At 41.0% G+C, this 16515-nt stretch overlaps 1 protein-coding gene across 11 annotated transcripts in view; it reads left to right on the forward strand.

Moving 5' to 3' along the window:
• SCMH1 (Scm polycomb group protein homolog 1) overlaps positions 1-16515 on the forward strand; it is a 65164-nt gene that overhangs the window by 8795 nt on the left and 39854 nt on the right. For 7 of the 11 annotated variants that reach the window (XM_061597947.1, XM_061597943.1, XM_061597942.1 and 4 more), the window contains 2 exons: positions 3495-3580; positions 11345-11413. The exons of 1 other annotated variant lie outside the window; for it this stretch is intronic. In XM_061597947.1, the coding sequence (XP_061453931.1) occupies positions 3556-3580; positions 11345-11413 (94 nt within the window). In that variant the 5' untranslated portion in view covers positions 3495-3555. The remainder of the gene's footprint in view (positions 1-3494; positions 3581-11344; positions 11414-16515) is intronic. 3 more of the 11 variants (XM_061597950.1, XM_061597946.1, XM_061597951.1) reach the window with 2 other exon arrangements.

Below are 16515 nucleotides of genomic sequence, written 5' to 3' on the forward strand. Positions count from 1 at the left end.
TATATATATGTGTGTGTGTGTGTGTGTGTGTGTGTGTGTGTGTGTGTGTGTGTGTGTGTGTGTGTGTGTGTGTGTGTGTGTGTGTGTGTGTGTGTGTGTGTGTGTGTGTGTGTGTGTGTGTGTGTGTGTGTGTGTGTGTGTGTGTGTGTGTGTGTGTGTGTGTGTGTGTGTGTGTGTGTGTGTGTGTGTGTGTGTGTGTGTGTGTGTGTGTGTGTGTGTGTGTGTGTGTGTGTGTGTGTGTGTGTGTGTGTGTGTGTGTGTGTGTGTGTGTGTGTGTGTGTGTGTGTGTGTGTGTGTGTGTGTGTGTGTATATATATCTATGATGGACTTTGCAGGGGTACCTAGTGTTTTGGGGTTTAACTTCTTTGAATTCTAGGGACAAAAACCTTGGCGTTCTCATAATCTGTGTTGTGGCCTACACTGAAAATCATTTTCACTGGTGGCCCCCCAAACTGTGGAATCAATTACCAATTTCAACATGACAGCTTCAGGAGATTGGCTCTTTTTAAACAAGTTGCCGAGATCTTTCTCTTTTAGCAAACATGTTACTGTTTTGTTATTTCAGTGCCACCTCTGTTTTTCATCTGCAAGTATTATGTTTCATTGCCATTGCTGTAATTTTAACAATTCTTTGCTTTTCTTTATTTGTAACCTGCTTTGAGATCAGTTGTTGGGAAATGGCCATATGTTTTCCAGAGAATAAGATACGGGCTCTTTTTCCTTGGGTTCTTTAGGTGTGAAGTAAATACAGTCTCCATGATCAGAAAGAATTTTCAGAAGTGTCACCTTATTGTTATTGTTTGACACAAGGAAAACATTTTTCTTAATCGCAAAACAAAGTTTTGAGACCTGATTTAACAACATGTGTATAGCTGTGCAACAGTGTATGCAACAGAGGCAGTATATCATCTTTGGAACTTACTAGTTTTTTACACTCGTAATTATTTCTACAGTGTTACTGAAAATGGTCAATTATGGTGCCTGTTAGACATCGGAATAATAAATTCGCACAAATGTTCTAAGGTTACCACCTCTGCTATAGTTGGCTGTTGTGTTTTCATCCAAAATGTTGACTCCTGCTCTAGTTTGCTCTTGTGGCTGCAACAGCAAAGCGGTCCAGAGTCTTTTCATGCTGCAGTTTTTCTGGCATGCCACTGTGACCATGCAAGTATGTATGGCTGTTAACTCTTCTCCAATTCAAAAATACATATGTTGCTGTCCTATTGGAACATCTGACATTGCTCCAGAAACTACAAGAGGCTCCTACTCCTTTGTGATAACACTATTTAGGGAATTGCTCCAATTCATGAACAGTTTGCTGTTGTCCTGTTGAGCATGCTAACAGCAGACATAGTGTAGCATTTCCCTTTTTGTGTTAACAATGCCTTCAGTGAGTACAGGGATGTAAATAAATGGCGGGGGGAAAGATGGTTGAAGAGGTGTTGTGAGTACACTTATTAATTGCTGGTGTAGGAAAAAACCTTCTTAAAGCCCATTAGACTTAATGTCTTATCCTTGGTCTCATTTTATATTCTGTGACATTAATGATAAGCCTGAAAGAGATGAGTCAAGAATTTCCTCCTTATGCCTTGTAATCCTCTTCAGCAGACTCTCAGGTCTAGGATCCCTCTTTTCCTTGTATATTCAAAAATGTATCCCTTCTCTCCAGTACCTTAGCAGGCCTATCTTCCCCAGGCTCCAATGTGCAGAACACAAAGTCAGGAGACTTCTTAGTAGGCAGGGAACTTATGCTCCCTAGTCATTGCCCCCTGGCATTCATGTTAGCTTGGAGCCTGTCTGGGCTGCCTGCCAAAAGTGCTTTGCCTTGTTCTGCCCTTCCAGTATCCGCTGCTGTTTTGCACTTTTAAGAGAAGACTATCAGCCAGAAAGGAGGCTGGGTGTGTGCATGTGTGCTGGAACTCCGAAGAGCTTACTGGAAGGCAATTATTCTCTATGGTATAGAGGGATTCCCTGCACTATAGAGGGATGTTGGCTGTGGGACTTGGTCTCTGGATGCATATTCTGTTTACTTTTTGGAATCATCATAAGAGCATTTTTTTGGGGGGGGGGAGGCTTTTGTAACCCAAGACTAAAATCAGGAATAGTTTTTGAGAGCAGTAACACTTCTGATGTTATATACACACTGCATTTATCTCAGAATTTCCTCTTGTCAAGCAGGGTTTTAAAACACAAAAATGTGTTTGTTGCAGGCAAAAGTAAGATGATTGTGCACACGTAAGCAGCAAATCCTCTTTCAAATAACTTTTCTGGGCAAAACAACTATCTTCTCCAGCCAGTGCAGCCACAGTTAATTTTAATTTAATAACACAAAGTAACTTTATATTTAGTGTTAGATTTCTGTTCATTTATTTATTTATTTGAAATGTTGTTCTGTATCTGTGCCCATGCAGTGAAGCACTTCTTTGGGATAGGAGTAAGTCCTCTGGAACAATAAGGCTTATTTCTGAATAAACATGCATGGCAGCAGGTTGTTAATGTCTCTAACACTAATCAGGTGGGCAGGCACAGAAATATTATGTATAATTAAAAACCCAAATGGCTGGTGACTATAACGTTGCTGGCTAAAAAATATTTTCATTCTCATAACTATCAGGTCTGTTTGCTCCTTAGTCAGTGGCCAAGAGCAAAATCCCACTTGGAACCCAATATACAAAACTAGATATATGTTGTTCTTGTGAATTTATTCTCAATTTAGTTTGCTGTAATATTCGAGAGAAGGCATGATGTTCATAATGAAAAGAGTTACTGAAGTAACAAGTGAGTGTTACATTAATAAGTTGGTTCCTTGACCACTTTCATAGAGTTGTCAGTTTACTTTTATCACACACCCTGAAATCTCACTGGAAATCTCAACTTGAAAAGCTGGATTTCTAACATAATTTGAAAGCATTATTGCAGTGAACTCAACTATTAAAATATGAGAGAGTATATTACAGTAATGCCATTTATTTTTTAACAAAATAAATGGGCTTTTAAGTTTTATCACAATATTTTTGGGGCATGTGTTGTTAAATATAATAATTATTAATGTATATCCCACTCTTCTACTGAAAGTACCAGTGTGGAACTTTATGGTATTCTGCAGGTCAAAGGCCATGGAGTAGAGCAGCAGTCTCTAATCACTGCTTTCTAGATCCATCTCCCGGTAGGAATGGAACCAATGAAGACTGGTGTTACATGTTCCCACCCCAGCCAGATAACCCAGAAGGCTACCATGGCTGATGATATCAAAAGATGTTGAGAGATGTAGGAGAATGGCACTCTTCCATCTATCTCTTGGCAGAGGTCATCCATGTGGGCAACCAATGCAATTTCTTTTCCAAAACTAGGCCCAAAATCAAACGAATGGATCCAAATCAGTTTCATGCAGAAAATCATGGAGCCGAGATGACTTATTTTCCTGTGTGGTGGTTGCTTAAAATTCTTGACCTCCTCTCAGGAACTTCACCTTTGTTCTCCTTTTTTCCCCCCAGACAAATTCAGATTAGAAAACCTGAGCCAATTCCAGGGTGAGGACCTGTAACAGGCAGTATAATGCGGAAACCAAGCCCTCAGAAAGGTAAGCAGTAAGAAAATGAAAGACCATGAGATACCTGTCAGTTTAGTGCTTTATTGATATAGCCACAAATGCACTAATGGGGTCAGAGGTGAAAGGTACAGATGCTTTTGTAACCATCTGGACAAATAGGATTGTAGACTACATTTAGAAATTGGGTCTATAAAAGCCACCTCAGATTTGTTTAGCAAGATAAAATGGATGCCCCCCTCCCCATTTTGCTTTCTTCTTTCACACCAATGAGTTTATACATAAGCTTATATTTTGTCTTTATATTATGAGCATGTTCAGGGCTGCTTCAGACCAGACAAAATTTATTACATAGTGGTTCATCTTGTATGATGAATGCACATGTGTGTCTCACTGCAATGAGGTCTACCCTTAAGTAAATTTGCATAGGATTGCAATACTGTGAAGAACCTTTCACACATAGGTTTGCTGACTATCTCACCTTCCCAAAGAATGTTTGCTATATAGGCTAGATGGATCCCATTGTTGGACGTACAACAGTGGTTTGATATTGTGAGCATCTTATTCAAATATTAACACATCCTCTCAGCCAGATTTCTTCTTCCATTGCCTCTGATGAATGTGAGAGGTTGTTTTTTCAGGTGGGTTCCGCTGAGGTTGATGCCTTCAAAACCAAGCTCTTAGACGTGATTATGAACAAGTTTGATGTGATTTGATAACCTGAAGTTAGGAGCAGGGTGTACATCACAATACCCTGTACATAATCAGCCATCTCAGTGAGACCTAACCTAATCATAGCTCAAGGAGAAATGTCACCTGGAATTCTTAACAAAACTGGGAAGTGCAAATGGGTCAATACCAAATGTGCTGAGTAGTCCTTCTTGACCTGCATATGGGGCAGTTCTTAGTGAGCAGGTTGTCTGCATGCAGGACATGTCCATTCCTTTCCAGGGTTGAGTAGTTTCTCTACAAAAAGACACAATCCTATACAAGTAGGTCCATTGACCTCAGAGACAATTCTAATCCTGGCTGTGGGGCATCCCAAGCCGTGCTAGCCAAGGAGGAGGGGGAATCCTTTCTGCTTTTTAGATCCAAAGCTGCTGGTACCCCAACACTCCCTTTCGGGGCTTTCAGCTAGCTGTTTCTGGCAGGACAACCACTGGCAATAGGTTCCCACCTGACTGGACAAAGTTGAGCCTCCACTGTGGGTGAGTACCCACCTAACACCACAACTCCTCTTCTCCAAGAAGAGATCAGCAGAGAGGAGACTATGCAATATCCTTACCCACCCATCCCATCAACATCAGGAGAGTTTGGATTGCAACATTGTCTGTCATATTTCCAGGGAAGTAGGAGCTTGGTTGAGTTTAAGTCCCTTGTGTCAGGGTCTGCCTTCTACTTACTCCATACACTCCCCTGGTTGCTAAGTTATTGTCATTGCTGATAATACAGTTGGTTTGACCATGTTGCTTAGTAGTAGGGAGTGTTTTGGCTCCCATCAGCACAGACTCCCCACTTTCCTGCATATGCAAAGGAACCCTCTACCCATAATTATTTTTTATGGGATCCTAGCTTACCATCCTGTTAACAGGCTAGGCCAGCTGAAGGGAGCTCCTCTGAGCCTGTGTTGCTGCTTTGGCACCATCTGCTTATACTCCCAGCATGGTGCAAGCCGGTGCTATATTGGCAGATGCATCCTTTCCTTTAATGAGGCATGAAACCAACAACCAGCCTACCTCATGGCACTTTCCTCTAGTGACTATAATATTTTCTCCCACTGCAAGGCAAATTGTGATTGGTGTCAATGGCAGATGCATTTTTTTTCTTTGAATCTGAATTGCTTTCAGTAAAGAAGAGAATATATGTTAATACTCTTTATATATGTCATACAAATGCAAGTATTATTGGCAGAAATTTCCATGTCTAATTTACTGTGCTGCTGCTCCTTCTCTCCCCCCCCCCCATTTCAAATTGCTTTTGGATCTCTAGTTGCTCATCTTACAGGAGTGTTAGCACCACTTGTCCTTTTAATAACGTGAAAGTAAATGGAGGAAAACAGAAACCTATGTGAGCATGCTGAGAGGCAGCTGGAGAGCTTGATGCTGGTTGATTAGTCAGCGGTGTGGTGGTCTTGTCTTTGATTCCAGCCTTCTGTTCAGCTTATTTTCTTCATGGAGTCTGAATCCTCCAGCCAGTGCTGCCATTGTGACCTTTGGTTATAAATACTCTGCAATATGCTTCAACACCAGCACCTGTGCTTTTAGCCAAGCAGTTTCCTGTCAGTGCAAATGGCTTTCTAGAAAGCATTAGAAAAAGAAGTATTTATTTTAGCAGTAACTGTCACACACTGCCTGAGTTTCTTCAGCTCCCTGTTTCAACCCCCCTTTTTCACATATCCTAACAAAGGTTTGTTCATCTGAAAATTAAAAATGTCTACTAACGTGACACTTCCTATCAGGCACCAGATCATTGTTTGCTAGAAGTAATGAGCATTCGAACACTGTGGTCCTGTGCAAGAGAATTCCTCAGATATCTTAATATGTTTTGTCCCCACTTACCTGTTCAGGATTTTTCCTCCAGCTTCCACTTAGTTTTATGAGAGGGAGAAAATCAATTCCACCAGTTGTTGTTGTTGCTATTACTTCTAGACTACCCTTCCTCCCACGGGAGCACTCTGGGTGGTTTATATCGCACCATCACATAAAATACAACCCGTTACAAAAATAACTACAAAATGATTTAAAACATGTACAAACTACATGCCTAAAAACCCCAGACAAAACAGTTTCCATAATGTAGCAGCCAAGAAAGATTAACTTTGAGTCTCAAGAGCACGTTTATCCCCCAAAAGCCTGAGTGAAGAAATGTGTCCTCAGGTGACACTGGGAAGTTGTCAACGAAGGGGACAAGATTAGTTCCATGGGGAGGGAATTCCACAAACTGTGTTGCACGGGGGGAAAACAAGCCCTGACTTGTGTCACCACTGAACAGGCCATGCCCATAGATGGGTCTGCAACCAGGGTCTTCCCTGCAGATCTCAAGGCACAAGCAGCAGTTTTGGAGAAGGTGCTTCTTTAGTATTGGGGTATTTAGTATTAACATCTTGGATTGGACCCAGCTCACAGGCAGCCAATGTCACACTTTAAGGATCAGTGTTATATGATCCCATTCCATGCACTACTTAACAACCATGCAACCACATTCTACCTAGATGCAGTTTCTGGACTGTCTTCAAGGGTAGCCCTGTGCAGGCCACACTGCAGTAGTTCATTTGCAAGGTTACTAAAGTGTGGACTAGTGAAGCCAGTGCTCCAAAACGAAATTAAGGTACAGACATAAAATGCATTATTATAAAATAATATCAAAAATTTAATATATATAAACAATCAATATAAAATCCTTACAAGTGTTCTCATATAGTATTTAAAAAATGGCCAAAGAATATGTAAACAGATCAGTGCCCAGACACAATAAAATACAAAATATATAATATAATCAAGGCAATATCAGTGTGCCCTTGATTTCCACTAAGCAGAAGTATCTCAGTGCTACTTTCTAGTAGTGATCCTGCAGGTAAGAGCATAACCACTGTAGTATAGTGCCCCCAACTCCCAATCAACTGAGCCATTGCAGAAAGATACCTTTGGCAATAGTATTGAAAGCCATCAATAGGTCTAAGGTAGCATTTTCCCCCAACTCTTTAAAAGGTCATCTGTCAGGACAACCATGGCTGGTACAGTAGTCAGATATTCTAGAGCTTATCTTGTTGGTGCTTTCTGGACCCCTAGTAGCAGAGGTAGCATCTCATGGAAAGTAAGTATACTTTCCCTGGTATATCCCTGTACTGAAAGTAAAAATATAGCTGTGCTAATTTATACAATCCACGCTAGTCCTTCAGTACTAATTTCTGTTGTGATGCATGCTGGGGCAGAAAAAAAAATCATTTATGTACTCATGGGGTTTGAACTGGTGGTAATTGACCAGGAATGAGACCTTGGGATCGTAGTTGGTAGCTCAATGAAGATGTCAATCCAGTGTGTAGCAGCCATGAAAAGGTGAATGCTGTGCTAGGTATAATTAGGAAAGGCATTGTCCTGAAGGCACATGAGGCCACCACCTTGCTGAAGCCAGTGCCTGGATGGGAGACTGCCTGGGAACCACATGTATGCTGCGTTGGGTTCCTTGATGAAAGAAAGGCAGGATACAAATGTAAAACAATTCATAATAAATACAACTACTGATATCAGGATGCAGTTATACAAATCTAGGGTGATACCACGCTTGGAATACTGTGCAGCTCTGATCACCTCACCTCAAAAAAGATATTGTAGAGGTGAACAAGGTTCAGAAAAGGGCATCCAAAACAATCAAGGGATTGGAGCAACTCCTCTATGAGGAAGTGTAGGTTTGTTTGTTTGTTTAAGCGGGGGGGGCATGATAGAGGTGTAAAAGATTATGCATTGTGTGAAGAAAGCAGAAAGTATTATCTGTCATAATACTGGAACTTTGTGACGTCCAGTGAAGCTAAATGCTGGAAGTGTCAGGACGGACAAAAGAAAATGCTTCTTCACACACTGTATAGTTCATCTATGGAATTTGCTTCCACAAAATACAGTGATGGTCACCAAATTGGGTGGCTTTAAAAGAGGATTAGACAAATTCATAGAGAATATGGCTGTCAATGTCTACTAGTCACAATGGCTCTGCTCTACCTCCACTGTTGGAGGCAGTATGTGTCTGAATACTAGTTGCTGGGAATCACAGATGGGGAGAGTTCTGTTGTGCTCAGGTCCTGCTTGCAGGTTTCCCATGGGCATCTGGTTGGGCCCTTGGCTTGATCCAGCAGGGTCGCTTTTATCTTATCTCTTAATATCCATATCTAGGGATATTCATTCATATATAGGGTTAGTCATTTGTAAGAGACTCTGTTAAGCCACCTCGTGATTTCTACTATGGTTGATCAGTATGTCAGATTTTTATTGCTTGTAGTCAATGCCTTTACAATATAGAATATGAATTTAAGAAATTACATCCACTGGGTTTAATAAATTAATCTATTGTAAGTGCCTGTATACCAGATGTAATAATGGTTGGATGAATCATACTTAAACTCTCAACAAGCAATTCTCTCTATGTTCATTAACTACAGAATTCTTGCAAGGTAGCTGTGCAGTGATTTCTTCTGTAATCTTTCCCTATGTTGGCTGTGATTTTGCTGGGTGGTACTGTCTTTACTTTTTTACATTTTGGAGTATGTGGGAGCTGAAAGGGTAAAGGAACTATGGGTGTATAACATGGATGCATTAGAAAGCTTGGGACTAGCAGTTGTATGCATTTTACAGTGCAATCCTATATGTGTTGACTTGGAAGGAAGTCCCACTGAGTTTGGAGTGAGGAGATGGGAAGGCCGAATGCTTATATGAATATTTTTTCCTAAGTGCCTTTTTAAAAGTTCTTTTCCCCTGCCTCCAAAACTTAATTTCGTTTGCTACATGTTGTTTGCTGTTATGTGGTTGGCTTTTCTCTAACAAATGGCTGGCATAGAGAGGGGGCGAGCAGGTCTGGGAACATAGTGTGGGTGGAGGGGACTAAACCTTTGTCCCTGCCATGGTCCTGATAGGAATTAGCCTCCCCACTAGTACCTGCTATTCACAATGGGAAGAAAGCTTCCATTGGTGCCAGTAGTCATTGTGAATACTGTAGTAGGTATGGTGGTGTCCTGATCCAGCTGTTACCTTCCCTGCCCCCAAACCACTGCTTGTTAAAGAAAAATCAGATGCACAAGGGCAGATCACATGATAAATGATGCATCTAATTTGGCCCTCATTTGCTGCTTACAGCAGGAGTGGAGAGCCTCAGGGCCAGAGCCGAATGCAGTCTCCAGGCTTTTCTATTTAGCACTTAGGATTCACCCCAGGACACACCCCGTCCTGCAGGGCACCCATCCTTGAATGCTTTTGCCTCATGTCCTTGGACTGTGATAATGCCTCTTGCTTGCCTGGAAGAAGGATGAAAAGGTGTGTGTGTAGAAACGTTTGACTTTCTTACGGCTAGAATGTAACCTTAAAATTCCATTGGTTTGCCCGCAATTGCATCTGGCCCCACCCACAGCTGGTATGCAGTCGCCCAGAAGGTCGCCTATGAGACAGTGTGACCCTTGAGCGGAAAAGGATTCTCCACCCCTACCAAGGGATGGGTGAGAATGTCAATTCAGTTTGCATTTCAAGCAGAATTTATCAAATTTGCAATTTCTGAAACAATACGAGAACCAAAACACAGCCGTCCTTCCACATTCACATTTATTAGAATTTTGGCATGTAGTTCGCCAACTAAACAATATTTATAAAACTGCATATATTAGGGGAAAGTGTGCATCAAAATGAATATATAAGTGAAAATAACATGCAAAAAAGCATGACATGGTGAGATACGGCTTGCAAATATGTGTACCTTTGTCAAAACTGACTATAAAAATGTGTTTATTGGGAGAAATTCAGACTAAAATGGTGGAGAATGTTCATGAAAAAAAATTCACAGATTGCTTCAGAAATGTAGAGAATTGAATTTAACATTGGAAAAATGAGAAACTGAGAAAACCAAAATTGACAGATCTTTCCATCCCTACCCCTAGCTTAAAGAAAGGGAGGGACAAAAATAACTTGATGGTGCTATTACTAGAGGTGGATCTAAGTACGTTTTGAATGAGCAACGTTTGAAAATATGTGAGAAATCAGAAAGCTTATGTCATAATAAATGTGTTAGTCTTTAAGGTGCCTCAAGACTCCTTGTTAATCTAAAAACAGTTAAAATAGAAGATTTTCCCCCAGTTTAATATTTAAGTACTTTCCTCCCTTGTTATGCTTGAAATGCTGGCACTCCTCCATATCACTTTTTCAGATAGAAGTTAATTTCTACAACTCTCCTGGAATATCAAGTGGGCTGAAGCAATCCAGTTAGCTATTTAGATCATGATAGAACTTCTGTGAATGCTTCAGCATCCTCATAAAGGGTAGGAAGATTGTGTTGGCTTTAGTGATTTAATAAGGACTTGCTATTACGTTTTTTATAGTTTTGTTCCCCATGATAAATTATTTCAGTCTCATGGGCCTTATCCAACTAGGTTTCACTCAGAGCAGTCTTATTAAAATTCATGGACCTACTCTGAGTAGGACTAGCATTGGATACAACTTCAAAACTATCTTAATTCTCTCCCCTGCACCCCACCCTCCGCTCCCCTATTCCTGTATGAGTTGCCAGATAGGCTGCACAGGGTGAAAGGGGTCACAGTGGCAAAATCAGCACAGCAAAGTGGTATCTTGTTTTCATCAGCTTGCATCCTATCATATCAAAAGGATTGTGAATTGCCCATTTGAACTATGTTTGGGCATGGAGCTTTTTCTTCAGTTCTCAGCAGTGTCTTTGCTGTGTTTTGCAGCTGACAGGGATCTGAAAAATAGATAGACTAAGGAAAATAAATTTCCCCACTTAATGGATTCTGACTGTTGTGACCTTTGTAGAAAAGGGCAGATCTCCTAATTTGAGGTTGGCCTATGAAACACATTTATTTTAAACAACATCTCATTCAACGTTAGTACTCGATTGGTTTCATTTCACTTTTATCTTCATCTGTTAGAACCAAATGAAGGGACATTTACACATCAAAGGCTAAAACTGCTTGAGGTTGACCAAGAAACAGCAGGCAACATGGAGCATGACTCTTGCCTATGAAGGAGAAGCTGGAGTAACTTGATTCCTCATTTACATATTTGTGGGGTTATTTTCTCTCTTTGGTTTTAGCAATAGACTGGAAAGATGGCAAAAAGCACAAGTATGGACGCCTGTCAGAACCTCCTTCCAAGTACCAAGGTACGAATCAGATTCATGTCATTTTCGGTTCACCTTTGTTAGAAGAGGAGATAAGTGATTTCTCTGCTGACCCTAAAGTAGAGGGAATGGAAAGCGGGCCATATGAATATGTGAAGCTAGCTTGTATTGAGTCAAACCGTTGGTCCATCTAGGCCCAGGGTCTCAGACAGTGGTCGTGCCTAGCCTTTTTACCTAAAATCTTTTAAAACAGAGATTCCAAGGATCCATTCAAAGCAAGTACTGAGCTGATCGCCCCTCCTTCAACTTAGATTGATATAGAAATATGTAAGCTTTTTTGGTTCTACAGAGCTTTTCACTGGGCAGCTGTTTCTGGCTGGTGATTCTGTATCTGTAAGAATAATCTGTGTTCATAAAAAAAAATACAGTGGACCTCTCTCTGAAAATTGTTTGTGAAAATGCATAGTGTTCATCCAGCAAAGGCACATGGGGCTGTTTCTCACATACATGTACATCTCTGGATGACTTGGAGCTGAACATACAAACTAGCTCCATTAAGAAGCATTGCGTCTGAGACAATATGACATCTCTCTTTGGTGGTGGATTTTGGATAGTTTATTACCATGTGCAAAGTTTCCATTTGATGTTGCAGTTATCATGAGGAACATGGCATGTGTGACTCAGACAAAAGAGAAGTGTTCTCTGTGGCTGCTCCACAACTAAATGGAATCTTCCTGCCCTGGATAATCAGTAATGACTGACCTCTAAGGAGCCAAAATGCACAAAACAGTGCAAACCCCAGATTTCAGTCAATATCTTTGGCAGAATCCCTCAGTAAGAAAAGGACTCCCTTAAATGTAACCTTGTGGCTAAGTCAAGGAGTTCATAATTAATTTGCTAGTTATCATTGCTTGACCCTGATTTGTGTGAAGGCTCTAGTGAGGCAATTTTCAGGTTAATCAGTCCAACTTGTCTCTGATGCCACTGTGCCTCTGCATGCATGCTGCCTTCCTGTATGAATGTCAGTCGTTCTCACTGAGTTATACTTCAGTGTTTTTGTGCTCAACCTCCAGTGAAAATGCACGTTCATTCAGTCCCATGCAAGGGCATGATGCAGCCCGCAGCTTGTGCAGAATGTGTGACTTCTGAGGAAATAAAGGGAACAGCAGGAAGAAGAGCAACTAACAGGAATAACAGCAACAACCAAAATCAGTTTAAAGCTACAAGTTGAACAGGCAGAGAGACCATGGTGTTAACAAGCTAAAATGGCTGCGCTAGCCGTGCCAACTTTCTTAATTGACTTTGCCAATGTGCCATCCCACTGCCATTCTAAAGAATTGATTTTTTGTTCCTTTATCTCTCCGGTAATTATCAACAGAGGGGACTATTATTGCCAGCTGAAAATCTAGTTTGCCTGAATGAAAAATAATATTATTTATAAAGTGCCTCAAATCTAGGAGCTCCCAACATTCAGAGCATGTGTCAGGGTCTGCCTGCAATTGTACAATCTTTTGAGATAAGAAGAGTGGAAAATCAGGCATAAAAGGAAGTGGAAGGAAAAAATGGAGGAAAGCCAGTAGCTTATCTTATAAAGGCAGCCTTTTTAGAGAACAACTCACAGTTAAAACCAATCTGGGACACTCTTGGATTAGTAAATAAGAGAAGAAAGTTTAGCAAATACAAAGGAAGGCTTTGGCTTTTTTAAAACCCAAATTAGCTGGTTAGCAGGTGAGTTGAAAGATTGCTGCCTGAGACCCTTGATTGCTGATATCAGGCAGAGTTGACAATACTGGGCTATATAGACAAATGAAGCTTCCTACTTGAGCCTTGGTGCCAATCTACTTGAGGGCAACAGGTGGAGGTGATTTAAGTTGCCCATATCTGCATGACATCATTGTTTCACCTGGCAGGCATAAAATGTGGAATGACTTTCCACCCAGATTGCCTGCATCATGTGGAGCATTTTGTTTATTTATAATATTTATATGCTGCTTCAAAATCCTTTTCTCACCACAGTGAAGTATTCCTGACAGTGGCTGATGATGGCAGCATGGTGACGCTCCACACAGTGAAAGCTATCCACCTAGCAAGCTGTTCTGTCCAGTTCATTGCCACATGATGTGCTAGTATTAGCCACTAGCTTAAATGGCTTTAAGGCCTACCTGCAGACATTGGGCATGATAACTAAATGGAACCTCCATGTTCAGAGCCAGTGTGCCATTGAGTACAAGGAACAACTGTCCTGGACAAATCCTGATTCATGTCCTGCTTGTGGGCTGGTTGATCACTGTGGGAAACAGAACGTGCAACTGGACATATGTTTGAGCTTATCCAACATGGTTTAGGGTTTGGGTTTTTTGTTGCTCCTGTTCTCATGTTACAGCCCATTCAGTTAATTATGCCAGCCTCCATATGGCTCAGTGTGAACAGGTACCAGTTTAGAAGAAGGGGACTTACAGAAAATAAGATGGACAATTTGTCATTACCTTAATCATCAACAACTTTATTGTACTAACCGTTGGCCTTGATAACTTTAAAAATAAGTGCCATAAATTCCAATATATGAACAATAAAGCAAACATAAAACAATAAGAAAGTTAAAACACCATATGAATACATAAAAACTTATAAAACAATAGAATAAGGTCCAATTAAACTAAAACTAAACTGAGCACACTCCTAAAACTCTCAGGCATACACATATACTAGTTCTTTCTGTTGAGCGTTTCCTTGCAGCTGAAGCATACGGTGATGTTCTATATGTTACAAATGGATAACACTTGATCAAAATATAGTTATGCTAAAGCATGAAACAAAATAGCATTCTGCAAATTGTTTTGTGGGCTAAAAGAGGTTTTCTGCATTGTGAAGGCATGTGCTAATTGTATCATAATGTTCAGTGCCTCAGATGGGACATTGGATGGATTGGATGGACTCCCTTCAAGTCGATTCTGACTTATGGCAACCCTATGAATAGAGTTTTCATGGTAAGCAGTATTCAGAGGGGGTTGCCATTGCCTTCCTCTGAGGCTGAGAGGCAGTGACTGGCCCAAGCTCACCCAGTGAGCTTCATGGCTATGAGGGGATTCGAACCCTGGTCTCCCAGGTCATAGTCCAACACCTTAACCACTACACCACTCTGGCTATCATGAGACGGGACATTATTACATGTAAAAGAGTAAAAGGGATTTATTTATATGGCCCCTTTAGCTTGGAACTGTTGTTGTTGTTATGTGCCTTCAAGTCGATTACGACTTATGGCGACCCTATGAATCAGTGACCTCCAAGAGCATCTGTCATGAACCACCCTGCTCAGATCTTGTAAGTTCAGGTCTGTGGCTTCCTTTATGGAATTAATCCATCTTTTGTTTGGCCTTCCTCTTTTTCTACTCCCTTCTGTTTTCCCCAGCATTATTGTCTTTTCTAGTGAATCATGTCTTCTCATGATGTGTCCAAAGTGTGATAACCTCAGTTTCATCATTTTAGCTTCTAGTGACAGTTCTGGTTTAATTTGTTCTAACACCCAATTATTTGTCTTTTTCGCAGTCCATGGTATGCGCAAAGCTCTCCTCCAACACCACATTTCAAACGAGTTGATTTTTCTCTTATCCACCTTTTTCACTGTCCAACTTTCACATCCATACATAGAGATTGGGAATACCATGGTCTGAATGATCCTGACTTTGGTGTTCAGTGATACATCTTTGCATTTGAGGACCTTTTCTAGTTCTCTCACAGCTGCCCTCCCCAGTCCTAGCCTTCTTCTGATTTCTTGACTATTGTCTCCATTTTGGTTAATGACTGTGCCGAGGTATTGATACTCCTTGACAAGTTCAATGTCCTCATTGTCAACTGTAAAGTTACATAAATCTTCTGTTGTCATTACTTTAGTCTTCTTGACGTTCAGCTGTAGTCCTGCTTTTGTGCTTTCCTCTTTAACTTTCATCAGCATTTGGAACTACCAGCAGGTAAAATCTGGGCATAATCTGCCTATATTAGTGTGGAACATATAAGGAGTTCAAAAAGGTGTTATGGCACTTGGAAGCAAGTTACTGAATAAGACATAAAGATTAAGGCTGCAGTCTTAAGTATACGTAATAGGAAGTTAAGTCCCTAAATTAGTGGACCTCACTTTTTTGCGCAACATATTTAGGATCACATTGTAAGAGGTCTAGTATTTAAAGTGAAAAGGGAAGGGTTCTCCCACAGCTCTGTACTGTATTTGCCCCTTTACATCTAAATATCCTTGAGACTTCTGTCTTCAATTTATTAGGCCAGAAACAAGAGAAGACTGTAGGGACTGCTGCTCAAAACGGCAGCTGTGAGTCAAGTTCCCTACATATCCCTTCTTAACATCTAGTTTGGGACTGAGGGATTTTTTTCTGGCCAGTAGGCCAGACTGTTATCTTCCTGGTCACTGGTGGGGCAAATCAACAAGAAAACAAGGCTGCCCACCTGTCAATCACCTGACATCATAGTAACATCGGTGCTGCTGCTCTTTGAAGCCCTGATTGTTGGGACTTCAAAGTGCAGCATAGGGCTGCTTGAAAGCCCGTTGCAAGCAGCTTTGTGCTGCTCCTTTATACCTTTGAAAATCAAAAATTTAAAGGAGCGCAAAGCTACTTTTGGACAGCCATGCACTGCTCCTTTAAACCTGTTTTTTCAAAGGTGTAAAGGAGCAGTGCAAAGCTGCTTCAAACTGCAGTACTGGAAAGGAGAAGCTTTCTCATCATTGAGCAAGGTGTGCTCCCACTACCCACCAACTGAGGGGTAGGTGGGAGCATGCCTTGAAGCCCTTCCCTTACCCATCCCTTGTGTTTTTAAATTGCTTTTTAGAAAATGTTTTTAAATTTGTATATTTGTTTTTAATGTTTTTAATTATTGTAAACCGCCCAGAGAGCTTCGACTGTGGGGTGGTGTACAAATGCAATCAATCAATCAATAAATCCCACACCTGATGCAATATGTGATATCAGGTTTAGGGTGGGTGGACATTGTTTTCCCATAACAGCCTTGCATGTCAAATAGGGAGGCCTGGCAGGCCAATTTTGGTCTGCAGGCCAGAATTTTCCCACCCCTGATCCAATGGTTGTATTGCCATCTATATGGCATTTGTTTCCTTGATCCTGCTCCAGCAACCAATG

Source organism: Rhineura floridana, chromosome 15, assembly GCF_030035675.1.
Source record: "Rhineura floridana isolate rRhiFlo1 chromosome 15, rRhiFlo1.hap2, whole genome shotgun sequence".
Taxonomy (NCBI): Eukaryota; Metazoa; Chordata; class Lepidosauria; order Squamata; family Rhineuridae; genus Rhineura; species Rhineura floridana.